At 44.9% G+C, this 11,945-nt stretch overlaps 1 protein-coding gene across 4 annotated transcripts in view; it reads left to right on the top strand.

The window, feature by feature from the left end:
- Positions 1-11,945, top strand: part of Anapc5 (anaphase promoting complex subunit 5) — a 55,455-nt gene that overhangs the window by 18,951 nt on the left and 24,559 nt on the right. For 2 of the 4 annotated variants that reach the window (XM_006970736.4, XM_006970735.4), the window contains exons 2-5: positions 3,413-3,905; positions 8,783-8,862; positions 9,517-9,626; positions 10,464-10,647. In XM_006970736.4, the coding sequence (XP_006970798.1) occupies positions 3,735-3,905; positions 8,783-8,862; positions 9,517-9,626; positions 10,464-10,647 (545 nt within the window). In that variant the 5' untranslated portion in view covers positions 3,413-3,734. The remainder of the gene's footprint in view (positions 1-3,412; positions 3,906-8,782; positions 8,863-9,516; positions 9,627-10,463; positions 10,648-11,945) is intronic. The other 2 variants (XM_076560029.1, XM_042268157.2) reach the window with 1 other exon arrangement.

The following is an 11,945-nucleotide window of genomic DNA, read 5'->3' as shown; positions in this document are numbered from 1 at the left end:
TTGGAACCCACACAGGTTCCAACTCCAAGCAGTAACACAAAGCAAAGGAATATAACAGAAAGGACTTTAAAAAAAAGTTTTTGAAACTTTAAAAGAATTTGGGTTTTTTTGTTTGTTTGTTATTACTTCTATTGGAAAATGCCATCAGGTCAAATATTGAGAATAAGTCAGGGTACCAGCCAAGAGTTCAAAAGGCGTGTAGAGTTGGTGCCTCATGCCTATAATTCTGAGCCAGGAACATTGCTACCAGTTCACTTCAGCCTGGGCCATCTAGTGAGACTTCATTTCCAAATGAAAGGAAAGAAAACAAAGAAATCGATGTGTATAAAACACAGTCATGGCCATGAAAATTACACAGTGAATTATCTCACTGGCTGACCCTGTGAGCTATAGAAAGTAGGTCCAAGCAAGCAAATGGATTTTGCATTAGAAATGAATCAATGGGTCCGCCAATCCCTCCAGCTGCACCTGGTGAGCTCTAACCCGGCTGGAGAAAGGAAAATGGGAAATCCCTTCGCCGAGGAGCGAGGTCAGCCAAGTTGGAGGAGCTGGTCTGGTGCTTTGGGTACGGAAATACTTGTCCATGCTCATCAGGCTAATGATCAAGTTTTCCTAGCAATCTAGTTCATTACACAGCCATTTCCATATTGATAGAGCTATGAGACTCTGTGTGAAAGTTAGAATTTATTCAATAGGAGCCAAACGTTGTTCTCTGTGTTGCCTGCCGGGAGTCCAGAGACATCGGCTGTCTTTCTCAACCACTCGATGCTTTAACTCCTTGAAAGAGAGCTTATAGTTGGTTTGGAAACTTCACGTTTAGGCTAAGTTGGGTGGCAGCAAGCTCCCAGGATCTGTCTGACTCCACCTCCTCAACACTGGGATCGTAGGCAGGGGCAGCCACGCCCAACTTTTCTGTGTATGTGCAGGATTCGAACTCAGGTCTTCATGCTTACAGAGCAAGTACCATTATTTCACAAGTCCTATGCTATTTATTCATTTACTTGGTTTTTTTTCAAGACAGGGTTTCTCTGTGTAGCCCTGACTGTCCTGGAACTTGCTCTGTAGACCAGGCTGGACTCAAACTCACAGAGATCCTCCTGCCTCTGCCTCCCGAGTGCTGGGATTAAAGTTGTGTGCCACCACCACCTGGTCCTGTGTTGTTGTTGTTGCTTTTAATCAAGAGCATTCATGCATGCACACAAGACAGGTTTACATATTACATATTTCTCTTGTTCCATGAAAGCAGAGGAATGCTCCACATCTACCATCCTGTTTTAGAACTACTGTGACTAGGGGCTGTCACTTTGGGAAGGTTTAGGTTTGATTAGCAGTACGTAAAATAGCTCTTTGTGACACAGCTGGCTCTCCCATCTGTCACGTTGGAGAGCTCTGGTCGGACGAGCTTGAGGAAAAGCTGTAGTTCTGCTCCAGGTGTACGGTGTTCCGAGATATAGAAACCATGCATCTGATTGCCTATTTTGAAAAACAACTTCATAGTCTACTAATTTTCAGTTACTTCTTTTTTTTAAAAAAAGATTCATTTAATGTACGTATATGAGTGTTTTGCCTGCATGTATGTCTGTGCACTGCTTGCTTGCCAGATGCCCAAGGAGAGCAGATGAGGGCTTTGGAGCCCCTGGAGCTAGAGCTACAGATGTTTGTGAGCCACCTTGTGGATGCTGGGGACTGAACCTGCATCCTCTGCAAGAGCTGCACGTGCCCTTTAGTGCTAAGTCATCTCTCCAGCCCTAATTTTTTTTTTTAATTTTTAATCATGTGTTTGTCTATGTCAGTGGTTCTCAACCTGCGGGTCGTGACCGGGGGTGGGGGTGGGGGTGGGGGTGGGAGGTGGGTCCGAACAATCCTTCCACAGGGACCGCCTAAGACCATAGGAAAACACAGGTATTTACATAATTCGTAACAGTAGCACAACTACAGCTATGATGTAGCAACGAAAATCATTTTATGGTTGTGTGTTTGTGTGTGTGTGTATGGGGGGGGCCTCACCACAACATAAGGAACTGGATTAAAGGGTCGCAGCATTAGGAAGGGTGAGAACCACTGGTCTATGTAGAAGTTTGTGCATGTGTGTGCAGTGCCAGAGGAGATCAGAAGGAGTTAAGAGAGTGCGGAAGGACCTGATGTGGATGCTAGGACACAAACTCAGGTTCTCTGGAAGAGCAGTAAGTGCTCTTGGCCACTGGGCAATCTCTCCATCCCTGATAATACTAATTTAAGCTCCAGAGAACTAAGTCTCTTGAGATACAGATAAGTAGAAGGGGCGCTGTGAAAAGTCAGACTGAAAGTACTGTAGGCTGGGAGTTGATCTTGAGGGGCGTCTTTCACCAGACTTTGGACTTTGTAGTTAATTAGGGAGGAAACAGATACTCACCACAAGGAGGTGAGCTGACCTTCTGTTTCATTGAGGATATGGCGCTTGCAAACTGACCTAGCTGTCTGCAAGTGGCATTTGTGAGATGTTGAAGAACAACATTTATTCTTGATTTTTTTTTTTTTTTTTTGTTTTTCGAGACAGGGTTTCTGTGTAGTTTTGCGCCTTTCCTGGATCTCACTCTGTAGCCCAGGCTGGCCTCTAACTCACAAAGATCTGCCTGCCTCTGCCTCCCGAGTGCTGGGATTAAAGGTGTGCGCCACCACCGCCCGGCCCATTTATTCTTGTTTTTAAAAGGCAGAATCAGGCCAGGCATGGTACATGCCTTTAATCCCAGCACTCAGGAGGCAGAGGCAGGCAGATCTTTGTGAGTTCGAGGCCAGCCTGGTCTACAGAGCGAGATCCAGGAAAAGTGCAAAGCTACACAGAGAAACCCTGTCTCAAAACACACACACACACACACACACACACACACACACACATATATGTTTTTTTTTTTCTTTTTTGAGGCAGGGTCTTACTGGGCATCCCTCGCTGGCCTGGAACTGGCTTTGTAGACCAGGCTGGTCTCAAACTTTTGGAGATCTGCCTGCCACTCACTACCTGTGCCTCCTGAATGCTAGTATAAGAGGTAGGGACTACCATATCCAGTTTGAAAATATAATTTAAGAATGCCAGTTTAATTTCATTGGTTTTTAACACAATTATTTAAAAATGTCATTTAGGCATTCGAATCATCTCAGCTACTGTGGTAGTCGTCGACAAGTAGGAAGATCACAAGTTCGAGGCCAGGTTGAGCTACTTAGCAAGCTTTCCGTCTCAAAAAGGGGAGGGGCGTAGCTTCAGATGAAGGTCTTTGTTAGAGAGCTTCCCTGGCATACACGAGGCTTCGTGTTCAACCTCTAGAATCGCCAAAGGGGGCGGGGGATGCAATTCGACCTCTTTTCAAATTAAATGAATACACGCGCAGCCCGCTCACTTCCTCGCTGACCTTAAGCATTGCCTCTTCCTTTCTTCCAGATCCCTGTCCACGTCGACGAGGAACCCGTTCACGTTGGTGGAGCGTTTCCGTAGGGAACCAATTTCTAGGAACACCACGTTTGTCCCACCCCCTCGCTGCCCTTCTGGATAGTTTGATTGGCCGTCGGCCTACCTTCTGGTCTGTGATTGGTAGAGGACCCTGCCGGGCCACGGAGGACCCGCGGCTGTGGGAAACAGTACGGGGGCGGGCGAGGTGCCGGGCGGGTGCTGCCATGGCGTAAGGCGGCTCGTGGGCGCGGCGCGTGGCGGGCCTTGCAGGCCTGTCACTGCCAGCGTCCACGGGAGCCGATACATCGGCCCGATGATGACCAACGGGGTTGTGCACGCCAACTTGTTTGGCATTAAGGACTGGGTGACGCCCTATAAGATCGCGGTCCTGGTGCTGCTGAACGAGATGGGCCGCACGGGAGAAGGCGCCGTCAGCCTCGTGGAGCGGCGGAAGCTCAACCAGCTGCTCCTGCCACTGCTGCAGGTGAGAGGCGTCCACCCTCGCCCGCCCATTGCTGCGCGCTTTACTGTAGGCCCCGCCCTGGGCCTGGGGCCTGGGGGCGGGGAAGCTCCAGCCCGGGGCCTTCCGGTGGGGCGGAGGTTCATCGCTCCACGCTGCTCCGGAGGAATCTGGAAAAATTGCGCGAATGCTTCTGGCTTAACTTCTAAGCTTATCGAGCGCCTCCTATGGGCATGTGCTAGACATGCATTCTTTGTGCAGGCCTCCTTAGGCTCCTGGATCACCTACCTGAGTGACTGTGGGGAGGCCTTCTGTTGGTCTTCTGGAAAATGGGGTATACGTAATCTTGAGCTTTGGAGAACAAGGAGAGAGGAATTGTAGATGCTCCTTCCTCTAGAAGAGTGTAATAAATAGAATAAGGACACAACAGTGTCGCTCAAACTTTTATTCTATGTAGTGGGCACTGGAGATGTTTTATTTCATTTTGCAGGCTTAGATTATAGCTCCATTGACAGGAGCAAGTTCGTTAGACCCTTTTTAAATTTTTTTTTTTTTAAAGATGGGTTTCTTTGCCGTTTGGAATTGTTTCTGATTCTTTGCCCAGCTACCAACTAGTTTTAAAGTTGGTATATACAGAATTAATCTAATAACATTCCACTAGACTTAACTCCTTTACTTATCATTTGACTTTCTTAATTTGTGTTTAACCTTTCCACTGATGCACAGTGTTGTAAAAACATCCAAATAGAACGAAAGTTAATGGAGTTGCTGGTGCACAGTAAATGGTGCACGCCTTTAATCTCAGCACTCGGCAGAGGCAGGAGGACCTCTGTGAGTTCAAGGCCAGCCTGGTCTGCAAATGAGTTCCAGGACAGCCAGGGCTACACAGAGAAACTTTTTTTTTTTTTTTTTTTTTTTTTCAGGGCTGAGGACTGAACCCAGGGCCTTGCGCTTGCTAGGCAAGTGCTCTATCACTGAGCTAAGTCCCCAACCCCGAGAAACTCATTATTGCTTGAAAAACAACAACAGCAACAACATAAAAACCCCACAATTGATGGAGTGAAAGACAGTTCTCCATGCTTTCCAGTTCCTGCCTGCCTGCCTTCCTTCCTTTCTTTTTTTCTAGGAGTAGTAGTTTGAAAAAGACCTTGATAATTGCTACTTTCTAAAGTTTTTTTTGTTTGTCTTTGTTTTAACATACAGACTCTTTTAAAATGATGCATATCAAATACAATTTCTCAAGAAGTAGATTTGCTGGGTTACCACTTCTAAAGTGGCCTGAACACTGTTAACTTTCTAAAATGACTGCAGTGTGTCATTTTTAGACCTCATCTTGATTATAACCATGATAGCTGAGGCTGCTTTTACCTCAGCTATCTGAGGTTTATTTTAACCTGAGGTTGAGTTACCCTGTACCTCGTAAGGTACTGTTTCTAGGTTCAGTCTTCCTTCCTCCCAGAGTTTGGGTAACAAAGACTATAGAGGTCCAGCCCCTTATAATTTCCCCAGAGTTCCAGAAGAGATGCTACCAGTGATGAATTAATCTGAGGGATGTTAAATGTTAAACATACACGAAACTCTTCAGTCCATTCACTTTATTCTTCTGAGTCCATTCTCTCTCTACACAGCTTCTGTTCTGCTCTCATACTCAGCTCCTTTCTCTCTACATTTTTGTGCTGTTCTCTTTATGTTCTATCTTGGTTCTCTCATCTTAGTCCTGCCCCAGCTCAGTTCTCCATCTTAGTTCTTTCCAAGTCTCTGAGGTTTTCAGTTGTATACCCATGCAATCAGCAATACTGTGGCCAAAGCAAGGTCACCAGGCTTGAATTCCCTCAGGGTCAAAAGGTGGGGTGATAAGATCCACACAAAGAGCAGTAACTGTCAGCTGTCATTAGCGACCCAAAAGGGAAGTGACTAATGGGATGAATCAACTGAGGGCTAAATTCAGTTAATAGAGTGAAAAGGGAATTTATGTGCTCAAACTATATTCTTAGATGTGGTTAGGTAAAATGTTAGGAGTCTATAAATCACTAAGTCATGAGTGAAAATAAGACTGCCTTTTTTCCTTTGGATCCTCATCTGTCCAAGCTTATCTCCACTGTGCCATTTTCTTGCAGGGTGGGGGAAGTGTACTCGGTAACTAGGCAACCTGTATCACAGCTAGATGTACCTGGTGTGTAAAAGCCCCCCTCTTTTTTTTTTTTAAAGATTTATTTATTTATTTATTATGTATACAGCATATATGACTGCAGGCCAGAAGAGGGCACCAGATCTCATTACAGATGGCTGTGAGCCACCATGTGGTTGCTGGGAATTGAACTCAGGACCTCTGGAAGAGCAGTCAGTGCTCTTAACCTCTGAGTCATCTCTCCAGCCCCCTTTTTTTGTTTTTTGTTTTTGTTTCGAGACAGGGTTTTTCTGTGTAGCTTTGCACCTTTTCTGGAACTCACTCTGTAGCCCAGGCTGGCCTCGAACTCAGAGATCCTCCTGCCTCTGCCTCTTGAGTGCTAGGATTAAAGGCGTGCGCCACCACTGCCCGGCGAAAAAGCCTTTTTGTTCTGAGTTAATTGTTTTGTTTTGTTTTGTTTTGTTTTTGAACACAAAAACAGGTTATAATTTAAAAGTCCAGGGTTATTTGAAACTGGAAAATATTTTCTCTGTAAAAAATAGTAAAAATGACATTTCCCAATAAGCCCTTTTAAGCCAAATAATAGCTGAATTATACATATAAATATTGATTAGATTCTGCAATACAGAAGAAACCTATCTTTATCTATCCAGAGGGCCATGTTTTACTTAAGTTGTATAAGTGAGATTCCTATTTATCTTCCCCTTCACTGTTTGATTTATGGCAGACATTTTTCTATAGGCTAATCCACAATCTAAAAAGAGTTTAGCCTCCCCCCCCTGAAAGTACAGCCAGCATATTCTTTCATCAGCTTGATACAGTACAAATTCTTTTTTTTGAGGCAGGGTTTCTCTGTGTAACTTTGCGCCTTTCCTGGAACTCACTTTGGAGATCAGGCTGGCTCTGCCTCCCAGTGCTGGGATTAAAGGCGTACGCCACCACCACCCGGCAGCAAAACCAAAACTTATTATAAGCCACCGTCCTTCTAGAGTTCTCCCAGCTAGGTAGCCTTCCTGGATCTGTGGGTTGTAGTGTGATTGTTCTTTGCTTTACATCTAGTATCCACTTATGAGTGAGTACATACCATCTTTGTCCTTCTGAGTCTGGGTTACCTCACTCAGGATGATATTTTCTAGTTCCATCCATTTGCCTGCAAATTTCATGCTGTCATTGTTTTTCCCTGCTGAGTAGTGTGTGTATGTACCATGTGTGTATGTACCACATTTTCTTAATCCATTCCGCAGTTGGTGGGCATCTAGGTTGTTTCCAGATTCTGGCTATTATGAATAACACGTCTATGAACATAGTTGAGCATATATCTTTGTGGTATGATTGAGCATTCCTTGGGTATGTGCCCAAGAGTGGTATGGCTGAGTCTTGAGGTAGATCAATTCCCAATTTTTTGAGAACCCGCCATACTGATTTCCACAGTGGTTGTACAAGTTTGCTCTCCCACCAACAGTCGAGGAGTGTTCCCCTTGCTCAGCATCCTCTCCAACATAGTCTGTCATGAGTGTTTTTGGTCATGGCCATTCTGACAGGTGTAAGGTGGTATCTCAGAGTCATTTTGATTTGCATTTCTCTGATGACTAAGAATGTCTGAGTTAATTGTTAAAGGGAGATCTTTAGAACTAGAGATAACACTTGGAAAAAAGGAGGGTTAAGCTAATTAGCACATCTGCCTGGCCTGGGCAGTTGTCTCATTGTAAATTTTTACCTTCTCTCAAGAACTAACAGATAGTCTAATTGCTTATCTGTGTGCAGTCTATTCTTAGAAAGTCTGGGAAGTGTTTCAGATAAAATACTTAGGTCTGCAGATGGTCCTGGCCAGATGTTGCTGATGACGATAATTACAGAAAGGTCTGAAGTTAGGGGTCTGGCTGTGTGACTGCTGTCAGCACAGTTGGGGACGTTATCCAAATACTCCAATTGTACAGGGAAATTGTGCCCAAAGAATGATCAGCCACACTGTTAGAAGTTCTTGGGAAAAGAATCAAATGGGAAAGCTACAACAGCTCACAGGAGATTGACTGCAGGACACGGCTAATATATTCAAAAGCCAATGTCACCAAGACTCCTGAGTCTTAGCTTTATCCTCTGGAAGAGTCCTTAACTCTTCCAGGTAATAGCCTTTGCCATAGTCTGCTGAATTCCTACTTTATATTTCTTTTTTTAATTTAGATTTATTTATTTATTAGGTATACAGAGAGGGTGCCAGATCTCATTACAGATGGTTGTGGGCTATCATGTGGTTGCTGGGAATTGAACTCAGGACCTCTGGAAGAGCAGTCAGTGCTCTTAACCTTGAAGTCATCTCTCCAGCCCCCTACTTCATATTTCTGCGGCTTGCAGCATTTGGGAAAGGATAAAATGTTTTTACTCATGAGAACTAGCGCACCCACCTTTGTATAGTGCTTCCCAGTGTACAGAGCTCTTTGTATTAGCTCACTCAACTTTTGCCACAAACAAAGGACATTTAACCAATGAAGGAAACAGGCTCAGAAAAGCCACAGGGTTTTGTGTTTACAGAGTGCCAGAGGAAAGAGAGCCTTGTCCTGTAAATTCTGTTCACTTTGTCTTTCTTTTTAGACCATTCCATTGAATAAACGAAAACAATCCACAAATGTGGAGTATTTCTTGGTGTTTTGGGTAATCAGGAAAATCCTGATTCTTATTTCTTGTTTGGAATGACTGATAAATGACTCTGTTTGCAGTTCTTTGTCTGTAGGTCTTTGGCCATTGTCACTAACCTTCCTATTTCTCCTTTATGCAGGGCCCAGATATCACACTGTCAAAGCTGTACAAGCTAATTGAAGAATCGTGTCCTCAGCTGGCAAATTCAGTGCAGATCAGGTAAACTTTCTCTCTGCAAAGGAGTGGGTGATCATTAAGACGTTCAAAAAGATAGAGTTAGGGGATAGGGGCTTGGCTTTCTTGGTGAACTGCTTGCCCCCCCCCACCCCCCATGCACAAAGCCTGGTTTCTAGCCCCAGCACTTGAAACTAGACATGAAGGTATGAAGCTGTAATCCCAGCAGTGGCAGGTAAGAGGCAGGAAGAACGGTACTTCAAGGTCCTCCTTGGCTGTAAAGCACATTGGAAGCTAGCTGGGATCCATGGAGAAGTGAAGTTAGGCTCATCTGAGGAGTTGTTTTCCTTAGTTCCTTTATTTAAATTTTTTAAGTGGATTAGATATAACATTAGACATAAGATTTATATGTCCCCCCCCCATGTATTATTTTATATGGAATTACCTCCTTTTGTTTTAGATAATTCCATTTTTACTTTGACAAATGTTATGACCAGAAAGGGAGCAATGTATGATATTCTTGAAGAATATGGGAGTGGCATTTTAAGTGGATTATAAAATTTGTTGTACAAGCCACAGCTTTATACAAACCTTGAAATAACGTTTAAATCAGAACTGTTGTCGGTAATTCAGGAATATGCAACGTGGAGGATGTTGAGTGGGCCTTCCTAAAACATGCACCCCGATTTTCTCATTCAGAATCAAGCTGATGGCTGAAGGCGAATTGAAGGATATGGAACAGTTTTTTGATGACCTTTCAGATTCTTTTTCTGGAACTGAACCAGAGGTTCACAAAACAAGTGTAGTAGGTATGAAACTTCTCAGAAGAGCAGAGAGCGTTTCACTGAAGGGAGCCGCTTTCCGAGGGGCATCTGTCATTCCTTTGGTGCACACGAACAAGCAGAGTAGGGCCATTGGCTGTGGCGTGGTTTGTATTTACTGTTTGGATCTGTATTTAACCGTAGCTTGTGGAAAAGCACACCTCTGTTTCATCTGTAGTAGTTAGCCTGGTTCTGGGGTCTTTAGGGTTTCCCAGCTCTTTTCACAGTCCTGCGGACCACTTGCCTGTAGTGTGCAACTGTAAGTGGGGGTCACCAGCCAGACTTGGAAGCCAGGTAAGTAAAAGCACACTCTTGCTTCAGTATTTGAAGTGCGTGCGCACATGGCATTTCTTGGATGCCTTTTCCACTAACTGTACCTGTGTCCCTCTCCTCTGGCTCTGTTGCATGGTCGTTTTTCTGTTACTCAGCATCAGTTGTTTATTGACCTCCTGTTGCCCAGGTAGATGTAGACTTTCCTCTCACAGAGACTGCGTGGTGCTGGGGAGAGGGGTGGCCAATGGTTAAAAAAAAAAAAAGTAAATCAGTAAATAAGAGAATTTACTCACCTCTTGGCTTTTGGTTAGAATCAAATGGTAACTATGATAGTTTCCAAGAATTTGTCAGCTGTGGAGTAAACAGAGGCTTGAGGGGATGGAGATGGGAGAGGACTGAGCCCCGAATGTGAAGCATGAGGGCAGAAGCCCCCAGGAGGAGGGCGGCACCCGCAAATGCCTGGGATTCTCCTGAGGGAGAGCTGGCCAGCAGTCAGTGCCTGTGGTCGGGTGTCAGCTAATGCTCCCATCTGTCTCTGGTCTTCTCTTGTAGGTCTGTTTCTGCGTCACATGATCTTGGCCTACAGTAAGCTCTCTTTCAGTCAAGTGTTCAAGCTGTACACTGCCCTCCAGCAGTACTTCCAGAACGGGGAGAAGAAGGCGGGGGGAGACGCCGACATGGATAGAGAGGACGCAGAGAGACAGATGGAGAAAGAGGAGCTCGACGTGTCTGTCAGGTGACTGCGGGTTTCCGGCCGGGCCTTGTCCAGTGACACCCCTTAACCGCTTCGCTTCAGACTGGACGAGCTGGTCGTCCCTTTTCTGTCCCTGGGGATCCAGGAGGTTGGCTCCCAGGCTGCACCCAAGATGTCGTACCCTGTGGCTTGGGTTGGCTGGTGGGAGGAACAGGTGGGCAGTCCATGGGGGGAAGAGTGGGGTCGGTGTGGTTTCGATGGCAGAGGCTGAGGGGCACAGTGTCTGTCAGGTGGCCCGTTGTTATCTGCCCTGGGAATTGTCTTTCCCCTAGGGCTTCTCTGAGTCCCGCTCCTGCTTTGTGAGAGGTCCCTTGTTAAACTCTACTCAGAGTTCTAAGTTTGAAGTGCAGGTCTTTCCTGTGGGTACAGCTAGGTACCCTGGTAAGCAACTGCATCAGTCTTCAGAAGGAAGGAACTTTTGACTGTTCCTGAAGAGCTCCTGAGGATCTCCTAAAGCACAGGCATTCACCACATCCAGATCTCTCTATAAAATGTTCTAAGATTAGCTTACAACCCAGTGGGTTTCCATAAGCTGTTTTTTATTTATTTTTTAGACACATGCTCTCATTATGTAGCCTATACTGGGCTTAAACTCATCCCTGGCTGACCTCAAACACAAACACTTATATACATGTCTCTCTCACACACACTTTCTCAAAGTTTCAGGCTGGGTATAGTGGTGCAAGACTTTAATCCCAGAACTCAGAAGGCAGATGCAGGAAGATCTCTATTAAAGGTTAGCCTGGTCTACATAGTGAGTTTCAGGACAGCCAGGACTATATAGAGAGACTGTCTCAAAATTAAAAAGAAAAAAGAAAGAATAATAAAATATATAGTTTCCTGTATTTCTTGACTCACTTGATTCTTTGAAGTTTGGTGTTTTGTTTTCACAGTTCTGGGGTTGGGGCCAGGGCCTGTGCGTGCTCGGCAGGACTCCACACTGAGCTGTGTCTTCGGTCACTGGTTTAGAATAGTTAATCGAAGCCCTTCCTTGACTTTGGAAAAGGAAAATTTAATATTTTGTGTGTGTGTGTGTGTGTGTGTGTGTGTGCAATTTCTTTTTTCTTTCGGGGTGGCTAGAACCCACAATCTCATGTATGCTAGACAAGTAGCTGCCCTGATTTTATTTTATTACATTGGAAGAAAAATTCCCCTTTCCTATAGGTGTGGCGATGTTTCTGGCTTTCTACGGGGAAATTATTTTTCTTGCAAACTAGTTTTACAGCTGAGAAAGGGGGAGTTACAAGTGCATGAGGTAACTGTGTGCTTTGTGAGTCTCC

Source organism: Peromyscus maniculatus, chromosome 23 (genome assembly GCF_049852395.1).
Source record: "Peromyscus maniculatus bairdii isolate BWxNUB_F1_BW_parent chromosome 23, HU_Pman_BW_mat_3.1, whole genome shotgun sequence".
Taxonomy (NCBI): Eukaryota; Metazoa; Chordata; class Mammalia; order Rodentia; family Cricetidae; genus Peromyscus; species Peromyscus maniculatus.
The sequence above is the reverse complement of the archived record's forward strand: the minus strand, read 5'-3'. Positions and strand labels throughout refer to the sequence as shown.